General features: G+C 39.6%; 3 protein-coding genes across 8 annotated transcripts; 1 reads left to right on the top strand and 2 right to left on the bottom strand.

The window, feature by feature from the left end:
• Positions 1–2,465: 2,465 nt before the first annotated feature.
• Positions 2,466–12,458, top strand: LOC121982072 (alpha-amylase 3, chloroplastic-like). Of its 2 annotated transcripts, none has more exons than XM_042534949.1 (13): positions 2,466–2,855; positions 3,001–3,140; positions 3,788–3,842; positions 3,923–4,045; positions 4,212–4,332; positions 5,733–6,082; positions 6,617–7,287; positions 7,957–8,146; positions 9,709–9,815; positions 10,607–10,856; positions 11,214–11,336; positions 11,623–11,790; positions 11,990–12,458. In XM_042534949.1, the coding sequence occupies exons 1-13, from the start codon at positions 2,580–2,582 to the stop codon at positions 12,146–12,148; spliced, it is 2,733 nt and encodes a 910-aa protein (XP_042390883.1). In that variant the 5' UTR covers positions 2,466–2,579; the 3' UTR covers positions 12,149–12,458. The 2 variants fall into 2 exon arrangements, with proteins under 2 accessions (XP_042390883.1, XP_042390884.1); XM_042534950.1 differs by having other exon boundaries at positions 2,467–2,855; positions 4,212–4,329.
• A 662-nt stretch (positions 12,459–13,120) lies between these two features.
• Positions 13,121–16,398, bottom strand: LOC121982071 (mitochondrial outer membrane protein porin 1-like). The gene is made up of 6 exons (XM_042534948.1): positions 16,238–16,398; positions 16,071–16,138; positions 14,446–14,556; positions 14,137–14,226; positions 13,826–14,034; positions 13,121–13,716 (listed from the first exon to the last, which is right to left on the bottom strand). The coding sequence occupies exons 1-6, from the start codon at positions 16,395–16,397 to the stop codon at positions 13,410–13,412; spliced, it is 945 nt and encodes a 314-aa protein (XP_042390882.1). The 5' UTR covers position 16,398; the 3' UTR covers positions 13,121–13,409.
• Positions 14,496–21,277, bottom strand: LOC121982070 (serine/threonine-protein kinase PBL34-like). 5 transcript variants are annotated; one of them, XR_006111992.1, is made up of 10 exons: positions 20,489–20,626; positions 19,311–19,431; positions 18,912–19,234; positions 18,524–18,659; positions 17,831–17,967; positions 17,616–17,739; positions 16,839–17,418; positions 16,238–16,679; positions 16,071–16,138; positions 14,496–14,556 (listed from the first exon to the last, which is right to left on the bottom strand). XR_006111992.1 is itself a non-coding variant. In XM_042534947.1 (6 exons), exons 1-6 carry the CDS (start codon positions 20,676–20,678, stop codon positions 17,027–17,029), a joined length of 1,317 nt encoding a protein of 438 aa, XP_042390881.1. In that variant the 5' UTR covers positions 20,679–21,277; the 3' UTR covers positions 16,789–17,026. The 5 variants fall into 5 exon arrangements, 1 of the variants encoding a protein (XP_042390881.1); XR_006111993.1 differs by having other exon boundaries at positions 18,912–19,249; positions 19,373–19,431; XR_006111990.1 differs by lacking the exon at positions 19,311–19,431 and having other exon boundaries at positions 18,912–19,249; positions 20,489–21,277.
• Between the last annotated feature and the right edge of the window lie 5,451 nt (positions 21,278–26,728).

Below are 26,728 nucleotides of genomic sequence, written 5' to 3'. Positions count from 1 at the left end.
GATCGACAAGACGATCGACCAACTCAGAGAGGGAGACTACCTGTCGGCAGCTCTGACTAACAACATCATTAGTCGGGACAAACTTATCACATCGTTAATTAATGACGCTTTAGATTACCTTGAGTGAGGTTGAGAGTTCCTCCCTGTAAAATTTTTGAAGTTTTAATGAATGCTCGTCCGTTCGGCCAAGCTTGATCTCTTTGTATTTGTTTTTTCAACTCGTGGCCTCATGACTCCTTCGATCGTCCACGATTAGTCTATCCAGCTAATCGATCCTTTTTATCTTCAGAGTTCATTATGATTTTGCGACCTTCCGATCGGTCTTGGGAGTATTTTGAAGAATAGTCTCGGACGATCATTGTATTTTGAAGACTTCGAGCTTTTAAGTAGCCCGAGTTCACAGTCGGGTATTCATCGACGCTTGCCCGCTCACTGAGCCAAGGGTTTAAGGTCGTCGCTCGACTGTTGAGAAAAATTAGGTGGACACTGGGATTTAAGGTCGCCGTTCGACTGTTGATGTAGACCCGGGTTTAAGGTTGTCGCTCGACCGTTGACGTAAACTAGGCAGAGACTGGGGTTTAAGGTCTCCACTCGACCGTTGATGTCGACTAGAGTTTAAGGTCGCCGCTCGACCGTTGACGTAGATTAGGCAAACACTAGATTTAAGGTCGCCACTCGACCGTTGATGTAGACATGGGTTTAAGGTCATCGCTCGACCGTTGACGTGAACTAGGCGAAGACTAGGGTTTAATGTCGTCGTTCGACCGTTAATGTCGACTAGAGTTTAAGGTCGCCGCTCGACCGTTAATATTGACTAGAGTTTAAGGTCGCCGTTCAACCGTTAACGTAGATCAAGGTTTAAGGTCGTCGCTCGATCGTTGACGTAGACCAGGGTTTAAGGTCGTCGCTTGACCGTTAACGTAGACAAGGTCTAAGGTCGTCGCTCGACCGTTGACGTAGATTAGGGTTTAAGGTCGCCGTTCGACCGTTGACTTAGACCAGGGTTTAATGTCGTTGCTCGACCATTGAGGGAGACGCATCTCAAGATGCCTTTGCTTTTTATTCATATTTTACCCTGCGTTCGGGAGACATACAAAAATACACGTATTCACTCATGCACCTCTCATCCAGCCCTGTAGGGTTGAAGATGATTTGCGCTCCACGTCCTTTCGAGCTGCCTTCCCCCCTCATCCTCCACATAGTAAGCGCCCCGAACGGAGCTTTTACACGATCTTGAAAGGTCCCGCCCATCCCTGAAAAGACTTGTCAGTAAAGTGTCCTTGACACAGTACCTTAACAGGTCGAGTATATATCTGAAGTGACAGTGGAAGCTTCCGTACAATCTTTTGGCTGTCCATGCACGACCGAGCGAGTACTAACTCTCAAAGGGATATCGATGGATACCAGAGAGAGTACACTGCTAGGTCGAGCGGCTTGGCTGCTCGGCCGGAACTTCACTGTTCCTATATCTTGTCCGCTCGGTCGGAACCCGACCGTGCTTGAGCCACGTCCGCTCGACCGTATTTTACTATATTTGTGTTCGTTCTACTGCCAGACCGAGTGGGGTAGCAGCTCGACAAAAATTCCGCTCTGCCAATGCCAAGTCCTGCTGCCTCACTGAGTGGGGTAGCCGCTCAACCGAAGCTCTATTGTGCCAATGTCAAGTCCTGTTGCCTCGCCGAGCGGAGTAGTCGCTTGGCTCGACTTTTGCACATCGTCTCCTACTTCATTGAGTGTTGGTCGTTTGACTCCTCCTCGTGTCGAAGGCGACGATGAATTGAGACCTTCTCCTTCTGATCGGAACATGCTCGTCTAATCGACCGATGTTATCTGAGCGTTGATCGTCTTACCTTTAACTTCTACCACGACAATTATCCCCACAAGATGAGTCCTGTCTTATCATCACACCACTTCTAATGTCTCTTTGAAAAATTATTTTTTCACAGTTTTATTTGACCAAAGATTTGGTTCAATCGATTATCCATAGAAAAATTAATATTAAAGTTCAAAAATACATGGTTCAATCAATTGACCAAGACTATCCAATGTCTATGTGGCAACACAATGTAAGCGAGCCGACTAAGCACAAACATAACCGGTTTAGCTTTAATTTCCCCTCCTCGGAGATTTTAGGTGGACTGATGCAACCGGTTTAACCGGTTGAAACATCAAATCAACCGTGTCGAGCGTTACGTAGAAAATAGCGCTCCGTTACGTTACGTTCCCAATGTATTGCATGTGACTCCACGCAACGCGATTGGCCGCATCCAACTTGTATACGCTTCCTCAGCATCCCGCCAATTATTTGGCACCGCCACACTGCTCATCTCGGATCCCGTCCAAGCAACCGTTTTGTCGAGTGGGAGGCCACGTGTAAGAATGAGGATCCACTTGCACGCTGCTCTGATCTCTTTGTGCCACTGCTGACTCCACTTGCGCGTAGAAACCAGGAATATCCTCAAACCCTATTTCTACGAGCTTCTCGTGGCTCGCATTTCACTTCGCCTAAAAAATCTCTCCTTCGATCCTCTTCTTTTTCTCCTTCTTCTTCTCTGTCTATGCTCAATCTTCATCGCTAGATGGCGCTTGTTCATTGGAAGCCCGTCCTCCACCGGCCTCCTCAGGAGACCCCCGGAGTAATCCCCCGATGGAAGCGGCGATCGTTTCTCGGGCGCCAGATTTGCCGACCGAGACCCGTCTTCCGATCTATCTGTTGCTCCAAGTCCTCCAAGGATGATCGGAAGCGGACTCGCCCAATCGTCAGCTCTGGCGCTACCCAGACGCCCTCCCTCGCTGACGTCGATGAGGCCAAATTATTGTTCACGGAGACCTTCCCCTTGAAGCGGCCACAAACGGTTAGTTTGATTTTTTTTTTGTTGTTTTCTAACCAAATGGAAATGAATCCTCTGGCAAAGGACGATTTTTCCGTTTGTTTGGCTATCCTCCTTTGATGAACTTTTAGTACCTTTTTGATTTTTTATTTTAATTGGTCGATGATAGGAGGAGGGAAAAATAATAGTGAGATTGGATCCAGTAGTGGAAGACGGGAATGCGTCCAAATGGAGGTTGAATGTCGGTTGTAATTTGGAAGGGAAGTGGATTCTACACTGGGGAGTAAGCTATTGCGATGATCTTGGAAGGCAAGCTTTTCACAATTAATTTTTTAAGCGTTTCTTTTTTTGCTAGTCTCTTGCCTTTTCTATGGACTTCCTTGTTTCTTCTTTCTATTTAAAGTACTGATGTTTTCTTCAGTCGCACACAAAGGAACGATTTTCTTTATGCACTTCAGATAAGCTTTGTCCATGGTTAAGTTAAGAACGTACTGTTTCTGAGTTGGCTTTTATTTAATTATGGAGTTCAACTGCTGCCAATTTTTATCAGATCATCTGACAACGAGGAATTGACATCTCTCCTAACACTGCTTTACTATTTGAGTGCTGCATCTTTTAACTTTTACTTATTTTGCAATTTCAGAATTTTCCATTTGATATCTTCTAACTTTCGGCGTCTTTTTGTTGTTTTGCAATTTCAGACTTTTGCACTGGATATTTTCTAACTTTAGGCATTCGGTTTTCAAAATTTTGTTAAAGTGCACATACTTGTGCTAACACAGCTTTATAATCCGTCTTGAACTGTTGTTTCCTTTTTGAACACATCAACTGGAATTCAGACTAACGGTTTGATCAAATATTGTTGCTGTGATTTGTGTGTATATTTAATTGTTGCGTGCTATGCACAAAAAGATAGCTTTACAGCAAGATATGATTTTACTTCTGCATATTTGTAGTGAATGGGACCAACCTCCTCCTGAAATGAGACCGCCTGATTCTGTCGTGATTAAGGTATCTCTTTTCTTAACTTCACAGCCCCTCCTTATCTACTTGAATATTCTGATGGAGTTAACAGCATTGGCTATTACCAGGATTATGCAATTGAAACCCCTTTAAAGAAAGGAACATCTTTGTCGGAAGGGCATATAATCTATGAAGCACAGATTGATTTTGATAGCAATATCCCAATTTCAGCTATTCATTTTGTTTTAAAGGTACGACATGCTTGCACAGCAAAGTTGCACATCTAACTTACCAGATTAAAAATTAGATGGGTTCTTCAGATGTACAGTAGATGTCCTGTTGAAACTCGGTAGTTTCATGAGTAACTTTTGCTATGTTCTTCTGAGGTACTTTATAAATGTCTATGTCAACTGACAGGAAGAAGAAACAGGGGCATGGTTTCAACACAAGGGGAGGGATTTCAGAATTTCATTCACAGATTCTAGTAATGGGGGCAACACCGTAGATGGAAGCCGAGGCTTCAGTATATGGCCAGGTGGCAATACTTATACCTCTCAATATATATCTTGTCGAGCTGCTACTTAACTATTTTCTAGAAAAATTCTATTTTAATCTCAAGGCATAGAGATAGGGCCATTAGTAAGCTAAAACTCTAATAATATTTATATTTGTATGAGCAAAGTTTTATCATCCTACATACATTATCGCACTGAATGACACTTAAGTTCTTTTGCAAGTCAACCTATGGCAAAGAAGCAGCTGTAAATTCTTCTAAGTCTTCTCATAATCATCATAATACTATGCAGAAGCTCGAAGAAATTCCTATCTCCCATTTAATTGAACACATAACTTTCATTTAGTGGCTTCTCATAATCATCATAATACTATGCAGAAGGTCAAAGAAATTCCTATCGCCCATTTAATTGAACCCATAACTTTCATTTAGTGGCTTCTCATAATCATCATAGTACTATGCAGAAGGTCAAAGAAATTCCTATCGCCCATTTAATTGAACCCATAACTTTGCTCATCCATTGCGTCAAACAATTATTATATGTAATGCGGTGAGTAACAATTTATGTTTTCAGGACATTCAGGGCATGCTCTTAGGAAAATTTATTATTCTCTTTCATTGTTGCCTACTGTCATATATAAAGTGCTGTATTATTTAGTGATAATTTTACATTGTAGTATGTGGTCCGGTCACATTTTTTTTTTTTGGTCTAATCCAACTGTTTTTCCACACATATAGAGAGTGTACTGACTGTTAAGAAACCAAACACAGGGAGATCAATCAAGGACTACTCTCTTAGGAGTGCTTTAGTATTTGCACGAGGTACTTATACCACAAGATTATTATGACTACGATATGTAATTATAGCAGGTTCCTATTTTTAGGTGAAGCTTCAAGGACATGAGGGGAGTCTTCAACATTGGTTTCATTAAGATTTATGTTGTCTCAATAAGTTGTATATTGGGATTTGGTAAAACATGGTAAAGACATTTATAGTAAAACATTGTAAAGCCATTTATTTGTACTACATGGTTTCTCAAATGTCTATGTTGGTCTCTGCCAGATTCTCATATGACTATAACTAGTATCTGATTGGGAAAAGCAAGAATAATGAATGCAACAATCACTGTTGAAATGACTCAACAGCCAATTTGCAATTTCTTTACTTAATTTTCAATGCAGATACATTGATAAGATATCTGCTTGCCTGGTCTTAGTGACCTTATGACACTATGGAATTTGTATTATGGTATTATTGATAATTGTTTGTTTCTCCCTATTTCTTATTGATGTGTTCAGCATATGCGGCTCCATTTTTAATCTGTTCCATGTCTAAGATTTCTTACTCATTTACTTTGAGCAGGATGATGCTGAACAGTTCGTCTCTTTGCTAAATGGCAATGTTAATTTTTTTCTGTTTTCAGGGGCTCTTAACCAGATACCTGGCATGCTGTTGAAAGCTGAAGGGTCCACTTCCAAGCAAAAATATTCTAAAGATACTAAAATTTTGAAGCATGATAGGATTATTGCTCGGTTTAATAAAGAATTTCCCATCTTAAAGGAAGAGTTTGTTAGCAATTTTATGACAGTCTCTTTGACAAGAAGTGAGGACACACATCAAAAATTTGTACAATTTGACACAGATTTACCTGGTGATGTTGTTGTTCATTGGGGTGTCTGTAAGGCGGATGGAAGAAAATGGGAAATTCCAACTACACCACATCCACCAAGGACTAAAATATTTCGGCAAAAGGCTCTTCAAACTGTGTTGCAGGTAAAAATAGTTACTTTTGATGTTTACTAAAATCAGATAGGCTTCTTTTATGATTTCTATTCCAATATTATATTTGTTATTCAGAGATAATTGATGCACATTTAACCTATGAGTTTTTTATTCTATGAAGTGAGAGTTTATATTATCATCATCATCATCATTTTGATTGCTTGGTTCCTTTAGCTTGAAAAGAGATTTAAGATTGCTCTTGAAATCTAGGTCTGTTTTTTTTTTGCTTCATTGCATAGATGCCACTTGTGATGCTAAATGCACAACAGAGAATTACAATCAAGAATATGTTTTTATTGTTGTTTGCAACTCTTGCACATAGGATATATAGTTTCTAGATCATCCCTTCAATTAGGTAACTTAACTGTCTCTTAAATATGTACATTATTTTTTACATTGTCACAATCATAATTTTATCCACACTTTGTCTAATGATCCATTTAATTTTTTTTCACATATTAGTGAGCATAACATTTTTTTTTTCTTTGTACACTAGACTCAGAAACATTATCATTTATCTTGCAGCCAAAAGAAGATGGTCAAGGTAATTGGGGATTGTTTCCAATTGATGAAGAAACTTCTGCTGTAGTTTTCGTGCTGAAGCTTAATGAATACACCTGGTTGAATAACATGGGAGCTGATTTTTTTGTCCCTACTGGAAATGTGATTAATTCACTTGCTGAATTTGGTAGTGCATTAGGGACTGAGACTTCTGAACTAGTAAATGATAGTACAGGGCAAGCTCAAGTCACTGCAGAGAAAGATAATTCTGTTACATATAGTTATGAAATTATCAAGGAAATAAAGAATTTAGTAAGCGATATATCATCAGAAAGAAGTAAAGGAGCAAAGAGTAAGGAAGCACAGGAAAGCATTCTACAAGAAATTGAGAAATTGGCTGCAGAAGCTTACAGTATCTTCCGGAGCTCTATTCCAAGTTATGCAGAGCCTGTTACTGATTCTGATCTGTTGAAGCCTGCTGTAGAATTGACTTCAGGGACAGGCTCTGGGTATGAAATTCTGTGTCAAGGATTCAACTGGGAGTCTCACAGATCAGGAAAATGGTATGCCGAGCTTAGTGCAAAGACTGTGGAGTTGTCTTCACTAGGTTTTACGGTAGTCTGGCTACCACCACCTACAGAGTCGGTCTCTCCCGAAGGCTACATGCCTAAGGATTTATATAATTTAGATTCCAGGTACAAATTAAACTCTAAGCAAAGTGTAGTCAGATTTGGTTGAAGAGATTAGCGTAAAGGAGAGGCCAAAGAAGATTTTAATTAGTATATTTAAAAGTGATTTAGATGACCTGAGCATCACTGGTGATATTAGCTTACATTGTGCACACTGAATGGACAAGATCTATGCAACCAACCTTAGATATTTAGGACACAGCTTGTTGTTATTGTTAGCTTTGTTTGTTATTGTTTCTGTTAAATTCCAGGTATAATATATTCCAGGGAAAAATGCTTTCCGTGTTATAGTTGAAATGAAAATGTTCTCGTTGAACTCACTTAGGTTGGTTGCGTGGGTAGTAGTGGTAGTTTGATAAATGGAATATTAGTAGATATAGGGTTTTTGCTTTCATATGAGAATGAACAACATAGACTTGTTTTATCATGGATGATTTCTCTGGAACTAGAATTTTTTTTTGTGAGCACGCCACTATACATGAAATAATGAAATAATATTTCAGCCTACAAAATAGAGATATTGAACCATTAGCAAATGATCATTCCTAAATTCAAGCCCATTATTCTGAGTAAAAAACAAAATACTGTCAAACATAGGCCTTGTTTGTCATTTGTGTTGTACATACCAGATAAAGAATGAGCATTGCTGATTGTACACATGCTGGAAACATTCAGATATGGAAACATTGACGAGCTGAAGCAACTTGTGAAGAGGTTCCATGAAGTTGGTGTCAAAGTTCTTGGTGATGTTGTCTTAAACCATCGATGTGCCCACTACCAGAATAAGAACGGAGTATGGAACATTTTTGGCGGCCGTTTGAATTGGGATGACCGGGCTGTTGTTGCTGATGATCCTCATTTCCAGGTAATTGCAGGTCGTGCTTATTGCTAAACAATTTGCCAAGTGCCTATTTTTTACTGAAATCTACACATTGAACTTATGATACTTTAGAATGCTTGTTATGTTCACATTTTTCATTTGGAAGATGTGTTAGATTGTGCATCTAATTTTTACATAGAAATGAATTTGGCAGATTCTGTCTCATGTAATGTTGGCATAGTAGTGTATTTACACTTTTTGACTGTGATAGTTTGGTATGTTTTGTATGTTTAAAATGCTCTTATTTGCTGTATAAACAATTCAGTTTCTTCATAAAATCCTTATTTTGTAACTTTAAACTCTGATTTCCATTTTTCCCTCTTAATTCACTTGCATTTGCATTTGTTTTTCCAATTATCAATCTGTAGTCTTCTAACATTTTGTGGTAGAGTTTCTTCTTCATCCACACAAATCTAGGGAACAAGTTCTCTTGTAGCCAATCCTAAATAGTTGTGGCATATAGCTTATCGTTGTCTGTTTTGTTGTAGCACACAGAACCATGGTTAATGTAGACTTCAATTCATGCTGGATTTATTTCCAAAAAATTCTTGAATTAAAATACAGTTAAGGATAGAAATAATTGTATTCATAAAAGTAGTCAATTGAGCAACGTAATAAATCAACTAACAAAAAAAAGGTACAAATGATATTAAGTAAATTTCTACCAAAACTCTCCTATTATCTTAAATAGGACAACAATTAACTTGGGAACCATCTTTAAAAATGTATGTTCTAGAGAGATCTTACCAAAACAATCTTTTAAAAACTATATTCCTAATTTGCATTATTCTCCTCTACTAAGGAAAACTTGTCTCCATTCGAGTTGTCAACGTCTTTGATTAGGCTGCCCTTTCTAATGTGTTCGGAATAACAAAAACTCCATTTGAATTTTGTTCTTCACGGAGCATAATATCTTCATTTTATTCTTCTTTAGACATCTCTTCTAATGTGTGAAAAATCTATGTACTTTGTTTGCATTGACCTTCTTACCTTATTTGGTGAGTCAACATCAGTTGGGGAGGTGTTTGGTGGAACCAAGCCCAGGGAAGGAGGCAAAGACACAAATGGGTTTGAGAGCCAATGAGATTAATGGATCTTGAAAGGGGAGGTTTTGTAGGCAATCGGATGGAAGGGATTTGTGAGAAGCATAGGAGAAGGTGAAGTATCAAATATCGAATTAGAAATTATTAAGCTGCAACACCAAATTGGCGGAACACCAAAATTGAATGAAACTCACACGGAAATTGATATCAAAATTAATGAAGCATGCAGACAACATCTCACGCACAAAGATTAAACAAAAAGAATTTATTATTTGAAATATGATAGTATATTGAATGAAATTGAAAATAAATTTAACAATAAGAACGGGAGCTTTGCACACAGCTTTTGGTAACTATTCCCACCTACACGCTTCAAATGGCAAAAATCTTGCCCTGTTTTCCATTTATGTATCAATAATAATTATAGTTGGAGTACAATTAATGGTTATAATCAAACATCATACATTCAACATATTATTCATGACATCTTTCCTCTTTTTCCAGGGTAGGGGAAACAAAAGCAGTGGAGATAGTTTTCATGCTGCACCAAATATTGACCACTCTCAAGATTTTGTGAGGAATGATCTAAAGGAATGGCTTTGCTGGTTAAGGTTTGTTGATGTATAATTTGATCTTCATACTTTGCTTGGTAATCCCTGCTACTGCAGTTTATAGTGTTTGTCCATGCAAAATTGCCCCGTTCCTGCAATTTGATCTATAACAGTTGCAAGTGAAATTAATGGACTGGTCCAGTCTTTTATTTTTCTTTAAAAAAACAAATACTAGCATCATTTCTATATCTTGTATGAGGTTCCAATTATTTCATTACCTAAATAAATATTCTGCAACTCAAGCTTCATGTTTGCATTTTTATCTCTATCATTAAAATTAGCTGGTATCAAATAACAGGGTAAAGGTTGCAAACATCACGTGAGCTAATTAAATGCCTTGATCATTTGGTGTATTTTTATCTGACTAAGAAGTGGAATAGACACATTATTATGCCTTGAATACTTAGTAGTTCATTATTAAACAAGTCACTAAAATGGCATCGTCTGATTTTGGTGGAAAAAAGTACAGTTATACACACTTTATGAACCTTGGCTTTGTTGATTATCTTGTATTTTTGTCCTGTATTCTTAGTTTAAAAATGACTAGTTTATTGTATATTGCACTTGGGAAGACCATTATTTGGGTTGATAATTTTCTCTTCCATCCAGTCATTTGGTGCTGTTGTTCTAGCTGGTTATAAGGTATTTTATGTGTTCTATGGTAGAACAGGTGTTTAGATGTTACCGTTACCTAGTTGATGCTTCTTTGACACAAGGAGACGGGGGGAACATATCTTGCATTAGATTAAGTAGTTCTTATTTTCTCATTTTGCTCTTTCTAAAACTGTCAGAAAAGAAGTTGGATATGATGGTTGGAGATTGGATTTTGTTCGTGGGTTTTGGGGTGGCTATGTTAAGGACTACATAGAAGCATCTGAACCTTATTTTGCTGTGGGCGAGTACTGGGACTCTCTAAGTTATACATATGGGGAGATGGACCACAATCAAGATGCTCATAGACAGAGAATAATTGACTGGATAAATGCTACAAATGGTACTGCAGGTGCCTTTGATGTCACAACAAAAGGAATACTTCACACGGTAAGATCACATCTTTACTTTTTCAGATTTTTTTCTCTCCATATTTCATTCCTTTCCCCCATTCCCTTGTTTGACAATTTTATGTCAATTTAGGTTCTCATGTAACTTGATGAGTGTAGATATTTTGAACAAATACGTACCTCGTGAGATATAGCAACTTAAACAAATAATATCTACCGTTGTTGGTTATGCATGTTTGTTCCTACATCAGCATCACATTTCATATTACAGCTTCCTGCTGCATTCCTCTCAAACATGACAAAAGTTTAAGTTGCAACTTTGTTGATCCACACCTCCATCCCTGTGTTTACATTGCTGTTGAAGAAATTACACATAATTCTAATGTTTTGCTTATAGGCTCTAGAGAGATGCGAGTACTGGCGATTGTGCGATGAACATGGAAAACCACCTGGAGTTGTAGGTTGGTGGCCATCTCGCGCTGTTACTTTTATAGAAAACCATGACACGGGTTCTACTCAGGTATGAAGTTTGATCCAGTACTTCACATGGAATATTATCTTATTTAATCCTGACATTGACTTAAATATTTAAATTACATTTGATAAATATTTTCTGATGTATGTTGACGTCTGGTATTAACCATTACAAATTGCCAAGTCATTTGTACGTGGGTCAAATGGAATCATTATTTTCCTTAGAGCTTATTAATAAAGAGAAGAAAATATAATCCTTCTATTCACATTCTCAATGTTTGTATCATCTTGTACCGAAAACCCAGTGACGGTTTGCTGCAATTCTTTCTCAGGGTCACTGGCGATTCCCTTCCGGAAAGGAGATGCAAGGATATGCTTACATCCTCACACATCCTGGCACACCAGCAGTCTTCTATGACCACATCTTCTCTCATTGCCAACATGATATTTCTAAACTGATCTCAATTAGAAACCGGAACAAGATCAATTGCCGGAGTATGGTATGTATCACTCTCCATTCCAATATTGTTCTATTGCATTGTGTTGAGTATCCAACGAAGATTTAGATTCATTAGAATGAAAACTTAAATTGTGACTGGGTTTTTACATGTGGAGATGTGTCAGTACATGTTGATAGCTAGATCTTGTTTTGTTCGCTTCACCTTTTACACATGGCATGTTTGCTTGGCATTGACTCAGCTCAAGATTACCAAAGCTGAGAGGGATGTCTACGCAGCTGTGATTGACGAAAAGGTAGCAGTCAAAATTGGGCCTGGACATTATGAACCACCAAATGGCTCCAAGAGATGGAATGTTGCTGCTGAAGGTGTAAATTACAGAGTATGGGAGACATCATGAACTCTATAGCCATCACCTATATCATGTGAATTCATGTCATTAGATTTGTTAGAGGTTTCAGAAAAGAACATATTTGAGAAGAATACCTTGAAGAATCAAATAGCACGAGGTGTGGATCCTATTTTTTATCCCAGCACTCCTGCAGAGCTAAAGTCGTATAGTTTTTCCTTTTCCCAAAATAAGAGAAAACACACATCATCATTTTATAGAATTGTTCTTCGTCTTTGTACTATTTTTTTTCTTGTAAAGCAACAATGGCTTAAGGTTCTATTGTGTATGTAAAAAAAAATTATTGTGATTTTTATTTTCATTACTGGCCTCTTTCTTCTTGTGCCCTTCACAAGTCCTTGATCAAAGGCACGACATAGCGTTGAGGAATAAGAAAATAGGATTTGTTAGATAGTATTTTATTTATATAATAAAATGATTAGTTTTTTCATTTTCACAAATGTAAAACCCCCCCAAAAAAAAATCGGCAAACCAATATTTTTATAAAAAATCCAGAGTTTGATCCAGACTAAAAGAGTTCTAACTCCAATTTGGATTTGACAATTTTTACATATAACAAATGAAGTCAAATTGAGACAGTTTCTCTATAAAAATCTGAAGAGCATAACATTTTTTGATGATGTAGCTTATGATTATGCATGTGCCATGGCTAGAGTAACTAGCTATCTCATGGTTAATGTAGTTTCGGTTCTATTATTACAATTTTATAACATAGGTATTTGCATTTTTTTTTACTAGAAAACAACCTAAAAACTCAAAATTTTCATATTTTCCCTTTTAAATAAACACATTTAAGTACCCTTCTTCCTCTTTTTCTCTCCCTACTCCGCATCGCATTAATGGATATTATAAATAAGTAAATTTTGCTAAAATCTCCAGAATTACAAGGCTTAACACGAGCTTATGAAATCACAGAATTTTGAACTCTACCAACGAGCATCCAAATAAGTTCGAGGCAACAAATAAAGAGAAAACACAGTTTAGCATTACCTGTGCTCAGAACGAGTTTAAAAGGATAAAAAAAAGTCATAAGGGTGGTCGCCATCTCAGTTTCTAATCACCCCACAAGAATTTCATTATTACATGCCAAATTGCATTAGTGGAAAGCCAAAATGCACCATGAGTAGCAGCTAAAAACAATTTGCAAGCAAAATCTGACCGAGTCACGATGAAACCACCATCATGAGTTGTCAAAACTCCATTCGCTGCATGGAACTTCGAAATTGGAGCAAGCAGATCAGGAGTCCCCGTGTCAAGGCTTGAGCACCAGGGCCAAGCCAACCTTCGAGCTCTTCTCGATGGCCTTGGTGTCCACCTCCCCGGAGATGGTTAGGAATGATTTTGGCCTCCATTCATGCTGAATGAGAGCGCTAGCCTTACCGTAACTGTTGAAGCGTGCCTTCACCAAGGTCAGAGGGTCCAAGGCATGCTGTGTCCCAAAGGTGAGGGTGTTCTCATTAGTCGGAAAGTTGTGAGTGAACTCTGCGCCGACTGCTGTGTTCGACAATGGACTGACCAAGTGGTAGTATGATGCGCTCAAGCTATCGCCCTTGTTGTTCCTGAGTGCAGATCATGTCTCAAATCATGCTCAGATCAAAGCTTTAGGACATCGAAAAAGTTGAAATTCTTTCAATGTCATACGAGCCTCAGCTCAGAGAAACTACTCACAAATTCAATGCAGCAATAAGGTCGGCATTGATGACGCTAAACCCAGCATTGTACTTGGTGAAATTACCTGATGCTGTATCATATGCTACATCAGCACCAACAGCAAAAGTTTTAGTACCAACTACACTGGACAGATTGACAACAGGATTGGCAGTCAATCCAATGCTGGCATTAACCCCAGTATAAGCATGCAGATATTGAAGTTCGATCTGCAATGAAACCGAAATGAAAACTTGGTTGAAATGGCAAATGCCAAGTTTGAAAATCAATTCAACGCTGCATACAACAAGACAGAGGAGGCATTTCGTTACCTTTCCAGACCTTTGATCTGGGACAACAAAACTAAAAATTGTCTTTAAACCGGGTACTGTGAATTCATCAACGGTAACTGTTGTTGTAACCTAACACAAATCGCAAAATAAGCACTAACGTCAAGTGGAAAGAGATATTTCTCGTTAGAAAGGATTCAAAAAATTGTATAGCCAAGAAAAACTTGAATTAAAAGAACAGACATTAACCAGTAGATGGCCAATTCTACACATTCTCAAAAGACAATCAACTGAAGGAAAGCAGTAATAACTGATGAATTAAGGGAAAAATATGTCAGCAAGAAGTGTTACATTTGAGTCTGACTTTGCCTTCACATCAAACGTAATATTATTGTTCTTTATCACAGACTGGATCTCCCCAAAAATCAAATCACTTTTCTTTGTTCCCGAAGCAGTAATTGCCTGTAACAAAATAGAAAAGAATTAGTTAGGAAACACAGGGAACACTAATAAAGTACAAAAAAGAATCAGGGATCAGTACCCAAACAATTATCAAGGGAGGTTGTACAATGTTTAGAAGATGCCATTACTAGATGGTGTCTAATATAATTTTCTTATTGTTAGATCAATAAGTCAAGAAATAATCAGTAGCATAAACATAATTGTTTCATCTCCCTTGGCATGAAATCTCATATTTTCTTAAGATTGGAGACCTAATTAAACATTTATAGACAAACTTATAATGTTATAATGTTTCCTTTTATTTTAATATGCATATGTATGGCCTCCTCCATTCAAGAACCAAAAAAGGTGCTTAACACAAAAATGGTAAACCTGTAGTATTAATATGAGAGATGCATTATCATGAATTCAAAATAAAATTAAAATAAAAACAAAACTGACAAAAGGCACAAGTCAAAAGGGTGCCCTTTATTTTCATTATTGTCAAAAGGGTGCACCATGTTGAAAAAATATCAAAACTACATCCATTCTATTTTGCATCCCAAAGATATCCAAAATTGCTCCAAACAATGTCATTTTTTTGACCAAGCTGGATCAATTTTAAATAAGCTAGAGCAGTTTTAACTAACGTTAGAGCAATTTCGACCACTATTGAAACACTTTTCACCAAAATTATTTAGAGTAGTTTTGCTCCATGATGTAGCAGTTTTGACTAAAATTACTATAATAGTATTGGACTAAGGGTATCTTTGGGATGAAAAATAGGATGGGGCGCCCCTTTGATATTTTTTCATCACGGAGCACTCTTTTGATGCTAACCCCACTTAGTAGGATAGGCTTGGTTGTTATTATTGTTGAAACACTCTTTTGATGATAATGAAGATAATGGGGGTTCCCTTTTAATTTTTACACATAAAATAGGAACAAATTGCAAAATGAAACTTCCACACATGTTCCATTCTTAAAGCTTTTTATTTGCAAAAAATTAAAATAAAATAAAATAAAATAAATAGCAGCACAGAAGAACCAGCAGATTGTCCTAAATACAAGACAAAACCATGTCTTGATTGAATCCATAAATCTAATTGAAGGCCTACATAAAGAAATTTTCCAGATTTTGGAAAACCTGTCATGCCAGTGTTAATTTGAAGTGCTGCATTTGCAAAAATAGCATCATTCAATCAGTGAAATAAAATAAAAGGATAGACAGAAAAAGAAAAAAAAAATTATTGCCGGCTAAAAACACAAAGGCATTAGGGCCAAAATGAAACTTCCTACCGCATTTATTTTATTTTAGAACCTTTAATTTGCAAAATTAGCTGCACAGAAGAACCAGAAGATTGTCCTAAATACAACAAAAGCATGTTCTGATTACATCCAACGAAAGACCAACACAGAGGAGCTTTCCTGAGTTTTGGGACTTCAAAAATCATTAAAAGGTCATAGAGGAATCTACCAAAGAACAACCAAGCACAAAAAGGAATAAGTAAGAATCAACAGGTCTAATCACTCACAACGCCGGTAGAGGAGTATGTCGTGACTGTAAACTTATGATCTGTCTGGTAATCCTTATATAGAAGATCTGCGCCAACAAATAAGACAAAAGAGAATCAAAATGATCGACAAAAAACGATAATCATAAAAAAAAAAATCAGTAGAAAGGGAGAGAGGAAATGATCACCCCTAGTCCTCTTGCCGATATCGGAGTATAGACCCGGAGCCATCGCCTTACTCGATCGGGATATCAGCGGAGGCGGCGCAGCGTTGAACCAAAGGCAACGGAACAAAGCAGCTCCTCGATGACTATAAAGAAACCCGACAGTGTTGGAATAGGTTTTCATTTATTCCCGTTATATTCGAAAGCGTAACCAATCTCATTCCGTTATCCACTTACGATACAGATGGGGCTGGCAAGCTTGATTCTCGTCTAGATGGAACTGTGTCCGTTCGATCATCTAATTGTGTGGCTTAGATGAGATGAGGTTGGGATATCGGAAACTGGGCGTTATGTGTGCATTCGCATAAGGTAAATGGTAAAGTGAGTGGCTATTTTGATACGTGGACAAAAGGGCGAGCGAGGCGTGGGCGTCTACCTGGTTTATTCCTCTGGCCTCGTTAAGTTGCTGTTATTTAAATTATAAGTTAATTAATTCTCATAATAGACTAATTAATTCTATAATAGACAATATAATATATATATACATACATAATGAAATTCCTAAAACAGCTGCGACTATGAAGAATCAAACTAGATTACTCATCGAAGTAGCAATTTAGAGAACCTGTGACCAAGAAATGATAGCACAAATATGGAATGCTTCAGCACAAACCATATTCCTCGAGATTGTACAGTCGATTTTGCAGTTCAGCAAAGCAAACTGCAAAAGTAGCACCACTTTGATTGGTTGCCATTTGGTTTCATTGGCAGATGTTGTCGAGAAGCATAAACACCGCGCTAAAGGCTCCTGGTCTACCGCTTGAGTCTACCGTTTGAGTAGGAAGCAGATCGTTCCGCATGCATAGTCTGGAAAAAGTAGGAAGAGCTAGCGATGTCTTTGAGGTTGAGCAATGGTCTGAGCGAATCAACCACCTCGCTCATGGGCGGGCGCATCTTGGGGTCTCGACTGAGGCAGGCATGTGCGAGTTGAGCTACCTTCTGTGCACCTTTGATTGAGAAGTTGCCTTCCAGACGAGGATCAACAAGTTTGTAGAAGCGTCGTCTTTCTCCTAGATAATAGCGTGCCCATTCCACCAGGTTGTGCTCCCCATTTGGTTGATTTTTGTCCATTGATCTCCGACCTGTCATCATTTCGAGTAGCACGACGCCGAAACTATAGACATCACTTTTGGATGTTAAGTGACCTAGACAAAAGGAGTTGAAAACTAGTCAAATTAAGTGCTAGGAATGACCTAGTATTATAGCATACCGAATTTTTTTGCATAAATTACTTTGGAAAAAAAAAAGGCAAGAATACTATGAAAGATTAGTGGCATTAGAAAAAAATAATCAATAGCTTGATTAAAGATGCACGGCGAGGTTCTAACAAGAATGAATCTACCTGTCATGACATATTCTGGAGCTGCATACCCATACGTTCCCATCACTCTTGTTGATACATGAGTCTTGTCACCCTCAGGACCATCTTTGGCGAGCCCAAAATCTGAAAGCTTAGCCTCATAATCCTGGAGCAAAACTTTGAGTCAAATTGATACAAAGAAACAGGAAAAACATAATGGGATGGATGTTGTAGAAAGGCATTTACAATCAATATACCACATCTAGAAGAATGTTTGATGTTTTGAAATCACGATATATTACTGGTCTTTCTGCCTCCTCGTGAAGAAAAGCAAGACCCTTCGCTGCACCAAATGCAATTTTCATTCTAATTGACCATGGCAAAGGAAGGGATCCTGTATAAGATGGAACACACTTTATCAATAATAGTAACTGTAAGATTATAAATGATCCTATTGCAACAAAAATTGAATTTCCAATGTCACCAAGTAACGACAGCTAAGACATTCCAAAGGACTACAAAGCACACAGCACCCAATCAATCACAATCAGAAGTGTCATTGGCAACATATGGCAAGGATCTTATGTATTGCACGGTCAATCGATTGATCCAAACAAGGATTGGCTTCCATAAAATAAAAATAAAGAGGCAGTACTTGTTCGATGCAAGGTTTTGAATCATGGAGTTCCAAAAGCTAACAGCGATAGAACAGCAGAAGACGATGAGAAAACATGATTAAGGACCATGCTTTGGCCTAATATTGATTAGAATTATGCCTTTTATCTGCAATAAAGATAGAAACAAAGTAACATAAAAAATAAGCATAACGATTTGGATAATCAATTTAATATTGATAAAGAAACAGTCCTACAGCAATTCTTTCCGAAAGGACAATAAACAGAAAACTTTAAACAACTGTCAGATAAGTCAGGGAAAAAACAGCTTCATACTTCTGAAAAGATGATTTTCCAAACTTCCTCGTGGCATAAACTCATATACTAGCAATCTCTGATCATCCTCGATACAATACCCAATCAACTTTACCAAATTTGGATGCCGAAGATCACCAAGAAAATTAACTTCAGCCTGCATGTCGAAATGACGGTTGAAAAATTATAAATTAAGTAAATGAATATAAGGTCACTATGAGCTAGTGAAACTATAACATAGCCATGTTGAAAGAGTTGAAATTATAAATTAAGTGAATGAATATAAGGTCACTATTAGCTAGTGAAACTATAACCATGTTGAAAGAGTTGAAATTATAAATTAATTGAATGAATATAAGGTCACTATTAGCTAGTGAAACTATAACATAACCATGTTGAATGACTATACCAGCCACTCTTTATGCCCTTGAAGTCCATCATGGTTAAGTGTCTTGACGGCGACTGTAAGTCCTGTACCAGGTTTAACAGGAGCTATACCATTCTCTTCAATCCATCCCTTGAACACGCAACCAAATCCTCCCTTTCCCAGAAGGCTCTCTGGCCTGAAGTTTCTTGTGGCAGACTTCAAGTCATTGTAGGTAAATTTGCGCAACTGCGAAGCAACTTTTATATCTTCACCTACTTTAGAAGCAGATGAATTACTACAAGAACTACTCGCAGTCATTGAACCAGATACTACTGTAGCTGACTTATCATTGCTGCTACCATGAACTGTTGATTTAATTTCTGGTAATCAGAACACAAAAACTAGTCAGTAAAAGTATAATAAGATTAAGGGACAGTTTACCAGGTAGGAGAAGAGAGAATAGATGAAGAAGAGGGGAGGGAGAGGATTTGATCATTTCACACATTTGCCCTTTTGCTTCTCCTCCCGCCAGAGAAATAGGGTCTACTAATCATACAAAAGCCTTGGAACAACAAAAAGAAAACATATGTCATCTATGACAAATTTGAAACACTTACTGGAGACTAAATTTGAGGATTCAAATAAAATAAATGAATTCAAAACATAGATTTCACAGCACCAAGAAGTCAAATGTCTAACTCTTAAATTAACTTATCATAATCCTAAGCTTCCAAATTGAACTACCACCCAAGCATTTTATCAAATAGGTTTCCAATAGGTCAACCACTTAACACTAGCAATTTCAGTGATGCTGTTATTCTGGATTGCTATTATTCCATTTCTGTCATTTATCTTCATGAATCATGGAAGATCATGAACTTAAATTATATCAGCTAAAAGAACAAAAAATTAAATCATTTGTTTCAGAAGATGAAACATGAACTTAGTATCTAGTGAGAGAATAGGATAGTTTTTGGCATGGTCACTTTATCACGCTTAAGAGACCATCAATGGAAGATTTCTAGTCACCTACAAATTTCATCAGAAAGTCCAATTTGCTACTCAACATGCATGTTTCCCTCAGTAATTCAACACTATTCTAGCCTCAAGATAGCTAAAGTCTTTGGTCTAGCCACATAACTATTTGAAGGACAAACTCCACAACCATGTAAAATTTTAAAAACTATCATTTCTAGAAAATCAAAACGTGTTGACCAGTGATTATCGAGCAATAAGAACATACAAGGCGATGAAAAAAGCGCCTTGGGAATCTGGGTAAACAATAACAAGGGGAGATAATATCAACAACTATAACAAATACATTAGATGTTGACAGTAATTACCAAGTAATAAAAACTAGTGTCAGGAAGAAACAGTCAAAGAAATAATAAAAGTTGAAATCCAATATGAATCAACGATAATCATCGCAGAGCATGAAATACTCATTTTTGTGGATTGCCGAAAAACCATATTGTGATAACTAAAAAGGTTATGAGCAACTATAGCACAACAGAGTGACAAGGAGAGAGACTCAGACAGAACATTGCCATAGCAATATCCTAAGGGCTTTGTAAGAAACGCAAAACCGAAGTTAAACTCGCGGGCCAACAAGAGCTCACCGCCCTGAGTGCCGATGCTGCTGAGAGATGCATCAACTTTGGATCTCGCCAAAATACAATTCCCCATGGCCCGAAACTTAGTCCAGCAGCCAATGTCCTCGCCCTTCTTATTTTCCTTCTCGTGATCCTTCTTTGGCCTCCCACCAGTTGCCCACGCCTCCAACTGAACCTCCTTAGAGGCCAACTCCATCCTTCAAATGCTCTCCGTACGCCTCAAAATCCATCCGAACTCACGACCCAAATATCCGCTCAAAATATTGTATCACGACTACATACAGCGAACCAAAACTTCAAACACTTTCTGTGAAAGAGCATCATCGCTCAGAATTCGCTTCTGCGAAGCCGACCGTATAACTCTAGACGCCGAAAAAACTAGCAAAATGAGGCAAACAGACGATGCTTTGACATGCATAAGGCCGAACGTTTATTTTGAAGAAGCCTCCGCAACCGTACAAGGAATCTGTTTAAGAAGAAACACACGGCTAAAAACGGGTAAAACGGCCGACGTCGCCGCTGAAAAATGGAAAGGATGCGCTTTCCCAGCCAGAACAGTTGCGTGGAGTGCGGAGGGGATCGGAACAGGAAGCGCCCAAACAGACGGCGTTACTCCGCATCTCGATTTGGAGGGAAGAAATGAGAACAAGGAAACCGAAGAAGCAAACGGCAGAAGAGAGTGAGTGAGAGAGGCGACGAAGAGTCTGAAGGAGGACGAAGCAGGAGAGCATTGGCAGAGGAATGACAAGCGGAAGAACATCGCTTCCCCTCACCTGTTCACGACAAAAACTTCCGACCCATGTCCTCAGCGATAATTTACAAGAAATCAATCATGACCTGGACCCGCTATCTTCGAATGAGTTGCAGGTATCTCTGTGGGTTTATTGAGTCTAGTATCGAAATTAATGGAGGAAAAGCACGAGCAGAAGCGCCACTGGGAATTTGGCAGCGAAGCCCGACGGAGGAAATGTGCGTCAAGCGGATCGCGCTGCTTTTTGCTACACCTCATGCCGACGCCACCGTACCACTTTCTATAAGCCACCGTATTGGCCGTCCGATCCAGCCTTGGCGCGACCATGGCCGTCCCTCCGATGACTTCACAGGTGTTCGACGAGGACCGTTACTTTTTCTGTTTTTTTTTTTAAAAAAATCTTAAAATTTTTAAATCCTAAACCCCAAATTTTAAATAGTAAATCTTAAAAAAAAATAAAAAATTAAACACTAAATACTAAATCCCAAATTTAAAATCCTAAATCAAAGCTTAATTTTTTTTAAAAAAAAATTATGTATCCGTACTAAATCTAGTAAGCATCTAAAATTTATTTTATTTTAATTTTTTTAACTTAAATACGAATTCCTAAACCTGAAAATAAAATTTAATAAATCCAAATCTTTAAAAAAAAAATTAAAAAAAAATGCATCCTAAATACTATATGTATATCCGGTAAGCATCTGAAATTTATTTTGTTTTAATTTTTTTTAGCTTAAATATTATAATCGAATTTCTGAAATCGTAAAAATAAAATCTAATTGTTTTAATTCGGATTAAAAAATTAAAAAAACACTCATAATAATTGAGGCGCATCAAAAATAATATATATATAGTTTATTTTCTAGTTGCTATTTTTAGCTCTCGGTTACCCCTTTAGGGTATAACAGTTGGATTATAATATTAAATAAAAAAAAATCCAAATGAAAAACAATTAGGTTTTCATGGGGTGTGCGACATAAGGGATGCAACATATCAAAACTCTCTCTCTATAGACACATACATAAAAGTTACACGGGTCATCAGCGTTGGGTCCTACCGCACATAGTGTTGGGCGCCAATGCTATGCGCATGTGTGCCCAGCGTGACAAAAAAATTGATTTTAATTCTTTTGTTTTGCAGGTACATCATCTAGGGGTTTTATCTTTAAAATTTAGGGGTTGAATTATAATATTAAGTATAAAAAAATTAGGTGCTAACAAAGTGTGCGGGGTAAGCATGTAGACTCCGCTCTGACCTGCAACACAGATAACATCAGTGTCAAGCCAGGGAAAGAGTCTCCGACGTTGGCCCTCCGACGCTCAAGTCAGTCCCCGACGATGAAGTATAAAGCAGAGCAACAAGAAGACTGTAACGCAAACAGTGAATATCGCATACCTCCACCGATGCTTGAACCCCCTTTATATAGAGCTCCTGTACCATGCATGCATGCTCCCCAAGATGAGCACACTTCCCAAAGTTTCTCCCTGAAAAGATTTGTCAGTAAAGTGTCTCTGACACAGTACCTTAACAGGCCGAGCATATATCTAAAGTGACAGTGGAAACTTTCGTCGTACAATCTTTTGGCTGCCCATGCCCGACGTTGGCGACACTAACTCCCAAAGGGATGTCGATGGATACCCAAGAGAATATATTGCTAGGCCGAGCGGCCAGCGGTCGACACTTCACTGTTCCGGCATCTCGTCCACTCGGTCGGAACCCGACCGTGTTTGTGCCACGTCCGCTCGGTCGTATTTCACTATGTTTGTCGCGTCCTGCTGCTAGGCCGAGCGAGGTAGTCGCTCGGCAAAAGTTCCACTCTGCCAATGCTAAGTCGAGTTGTCTCGCCGATCAGGTTAGTCGCTCGGCAGAAGTTCCCCTCTGCTCATGCCAAGTCCTGCTGCCTCGTCGAGCGGGGAAGCCGCTCGGCTAGGCTTTTGTACATCGTCTCATACTCTATTGAGCGTCGATCATTTGACTCCTCCTCATGTCGAAGGCAGCAGCGGATCATGACCTTCTCCCTCCGGTCGTGGTATGGTCGCCCGACCAATCGATGATGTCTGAGCGTTGACCATCTTGACTTTGACCTCCACCATGGCAGCTATCTTTCGTGGGGTGGGGCCTCTCCTCATCATCACATCACGTGTCTCCCCCTCAAATCTAGTCAAAGGAGGTTGCAAGTCCGACTGACTGGACAAAATTATCTATGAAGCTTGCCACCCGATCGGCTTCGAGACTCCTTGGTTTCTGATCGGGATAACATGGCGCAACGGTCAGCAATGCGACCGCTCTCTGCCAGTCGACTTGTTGAATCTTGTCGTTCGGTCGTAGGTATGCTCCTTAAGCCAATCGGCACAACGAACATTTACACTTGTGAAATCTTCTCTTGGACTTCTCTAGGTGAGCGCGATTCTAGCTCATGCCACCCAGATTTCTAGGAAATCGTACAAATCTCTTCGCATTAATGATGAGCACACCTTCATGCTTTTTAATTAATTACCCTCATTAAATGTCGACCCGTGGTGATGCGCCACATGTCACACCCGTTGCCTCCGCACGCCTAATGTGATAGGATATCGATGTAACGTTTGGCGATTTAAATTCAAAGGTCTGATTTATGCCTGGGTTTCTGCGACCTTGATCGGACGGCTCCGGTCGGCCAGCCCTGGGGTTTATAAGCATCGCCTGCCTATGTCTTCTTCACTCTGTGTCGTCGTCTTCATCTGCAAGCCTCTCGTCGTCACCGTCTTTGCAGTATTTTGCTCCATTGCCCTTTCTCTGGCAATCTCTGTGATCTCTCGTAAGCCCTCATCTTCCTTCGATTGAAGTTGTTCGTTGCTTGTAGAGTCCTTTTTCTGAGTCGGCTTTCTTCCCTATTTTCTGTTGAACTTTATTTTCGATGGCAAGCTCTTCACAGTCGCCTATCGACGTCCCTGGGCTCTGGTATACCTCTACTGAGTCCCGATTTGACGCCGGCGACACTTAGAGTTTGACAGCCACATTTGAGTTTCCTCCTGGCTTCAAAGTTATCCTCCCTTCTCCTTCTGATCGGCCAACTTCTCCGCCGCCCGGTTGCATTTGTTTCTTTAGGGATCAGTTTACCGTCGGTCTGCGGTTTCCTATTCGCCCCTTATTTCCCGCAGTATGTAAGTACTTTCGTATCTCCCTTCATCAACTAGTGTCGAACTCCTTTTAGCTGTTGTGCGGGGTAGTGACCATGTTCCGTCTGCACAACATTCCTCTCACTCCCCGAATTTTTCATTGCTTTTATTATCTGAAATTGTCCGAGTAGGGGACTTTTCTTTTCTAAGCCCGAGTGGGCTTAGTTTTCTTCGACAAGATGTCGATCTCCAATAAACATTGGAGGGAATATTTCTTTTTGTACGTCTTCCCGAGCGGCCGAACTTTCAGACCCACTGGCAACTCGAAGTGGCGACCCATCCTCCCTTGAAACAGTATAAGAGTCGATCGGACTACCTCAACGCAGCTTCAATGTTGGCCGATAAGAAGTACGACATCCACAAGTTGCTGTTGGAGGGTGCCCTCTATATCTTCGGCCTGAGTCTGATTCGTACCCGGCTTCCGTTCAACCTAGGTATGTGATTTCTGTACTCCTTCCTTTGATTCTAACTGATTTTTCTTCTTCTTTTACAGCCGAAGTCATGCTACGCGCTCGTCTGACCGGCAAGACTAAACTTGCAGACGCCGCGATCAATGCGGATGCTGCGGAGGAGTTGGAGAGCCACAGCCTTCAGCCGATCAGCTCTCAAGAAGACCCCCAAGATGAGAGCGATGCGGCTCCAGTCTTGGCGAGTGGTGGAGCGGCTAGTGGATCACGCTCTCCCTCTGAACGACAACCGATCGTTCAAATTGAGGGGGTGTCAGGCTCGACCTCCTCAGGAGAGCCATTGATCAGGCGCAAGAGGCGTCGGGCAGAGACATCGTCGCGCTCCGCTTCCTCAACGATGCGGTCCGCCGAGCGGGTTGAGACTTCAACCCCCACTCCAGTTCAAGAAACGACAACTCCTACGTCATCTAATCGAACTCCCTCCCTATCCAGTCTACCCCATGGAATAGTCTGCATGTGCGCCGCCAGTGTCCTTCATGCCACCAAAATCGAAGGCCAAAAAATCTGGTATCTGTCGGGTGTCCTTGTCTCGACCGTCTGGGAGAGCAACCTCTACACAATCAGCTCCAAGCGGCTAGCGCTATATAACGACGGTATTGCATCTGCAAACTGAGGAGTGGCGCAAATCTAGCATTGAATCCCGAGCTCCCAAGCACCAAATAATCATCCAAGGGTCGTTCGTCCAAATATGGGATGATGCCCGGGCCCGTGCAGCGATGATGACTCCGGGGGCACTCGCGGACAACCACGCCCAGATGTCTACTGGGTAAGTGTTGCATTTTTATAGCTTATTTCTGATCAGCGCTTATATTCTCTTTGTTGGTTGCAGTATTGGGTGGAGAGTTTGGTTATGTGCCAAAGGTTCGCATTTTTTGAGGAAGAAGTGAAGAAACTGAAAGCGTCGAGTGGCCAGTCATCCTCCTCTCAGCTGTAGATGAATGCTGCAGTGACTAAGCTGAGGGTCGACCTGGAGAAGAGTAACCGGCTGCTAGAAGTCGAGCGGGGAAAAAGCGCAGAGCAAGCCACTGTGCTAGCTCGGCTCAACAGAGATGGAGGCTACCTGTCAGCAGCTCTGACCAGTAACATCATTAGCCGGGATAAACTTACCGCGTCGCTGCCTGATGACGCCTTAGATTACCTTGAGTGAGGTTGAGAGTTCCTCCCTGTAAAATTTTTGAAGTTTTAAATAAAAAGATCAAGCTTTGAAGCCATCTAAACCATTCATCAGGATCAAGAGAGATCTGAACTATCCGAGCTAGGAGAGAATAGATCAAGACCCTTGATGAAGATCAACACATTTTGATCAGATTTTGAGTAACTTCCACCATTGGATCAATCCAGAGAAATCTCAACCGTTGATTCAGATCTAAGATATGATTTTAAAGGGGAGAAGCTATAATGTTTCGTTTGTCAAAATTGCTACAGAGTGCGATCGCACGAAACAGAGGAGGGGACAATCTTCTTCCTCGATCCACCTTCCACCGCTGGCAACTAATGGAGGTCAAGGGCGCTTCCCTTTCTCCGGTCATCATCCATCTTCAAGCCGGTAATGCCACTTCAATTATCTGATCCAGATCTGATCACGAACTTTGTCGCGATTCTGAGAGGAAGAAGAAGAAGCGAAGAAGCAAGAGGATTTGATCTGGTTTCTTCGTCTTTCAGCCGACAATCTGCTTCCTTGAAGCTCTGCACTCATCTGAACGATCAGAAGTGTTTAATTCTGATCCCTCTGATTTCTGCATCAATTTCTAGTTTCAACTATGTCACTAGATAAGAATTGATCATCTAAATTGATCGGTTCTTCACTGATCTGTGAGTGCTTGGGGTTTCCTCCAACTTACGTTGGTTCATCACTTCTCCCATATTTGAT

This window comes from Zingiber officinale, chromosome 5A (genome assembly GCF_018446385.1).
Source record: "Zingiber officinale cultivar Zhangliang chromosome 5A, Zo_v1.1, whole genome shotgun sequence".
NCBI classification, from domain to species: Eukaryota; Viridiplantae; Streptophyta; class Magnoliopsida; order Zingiberales; family Zingiberaceae; genus Zingiber; species Zingiber officinale.
The sequence above is the reverse complement of the archived record's forward strand: the minus strand, read 5'-3'. Positions and strand labels throughout refer to the sequence as shown.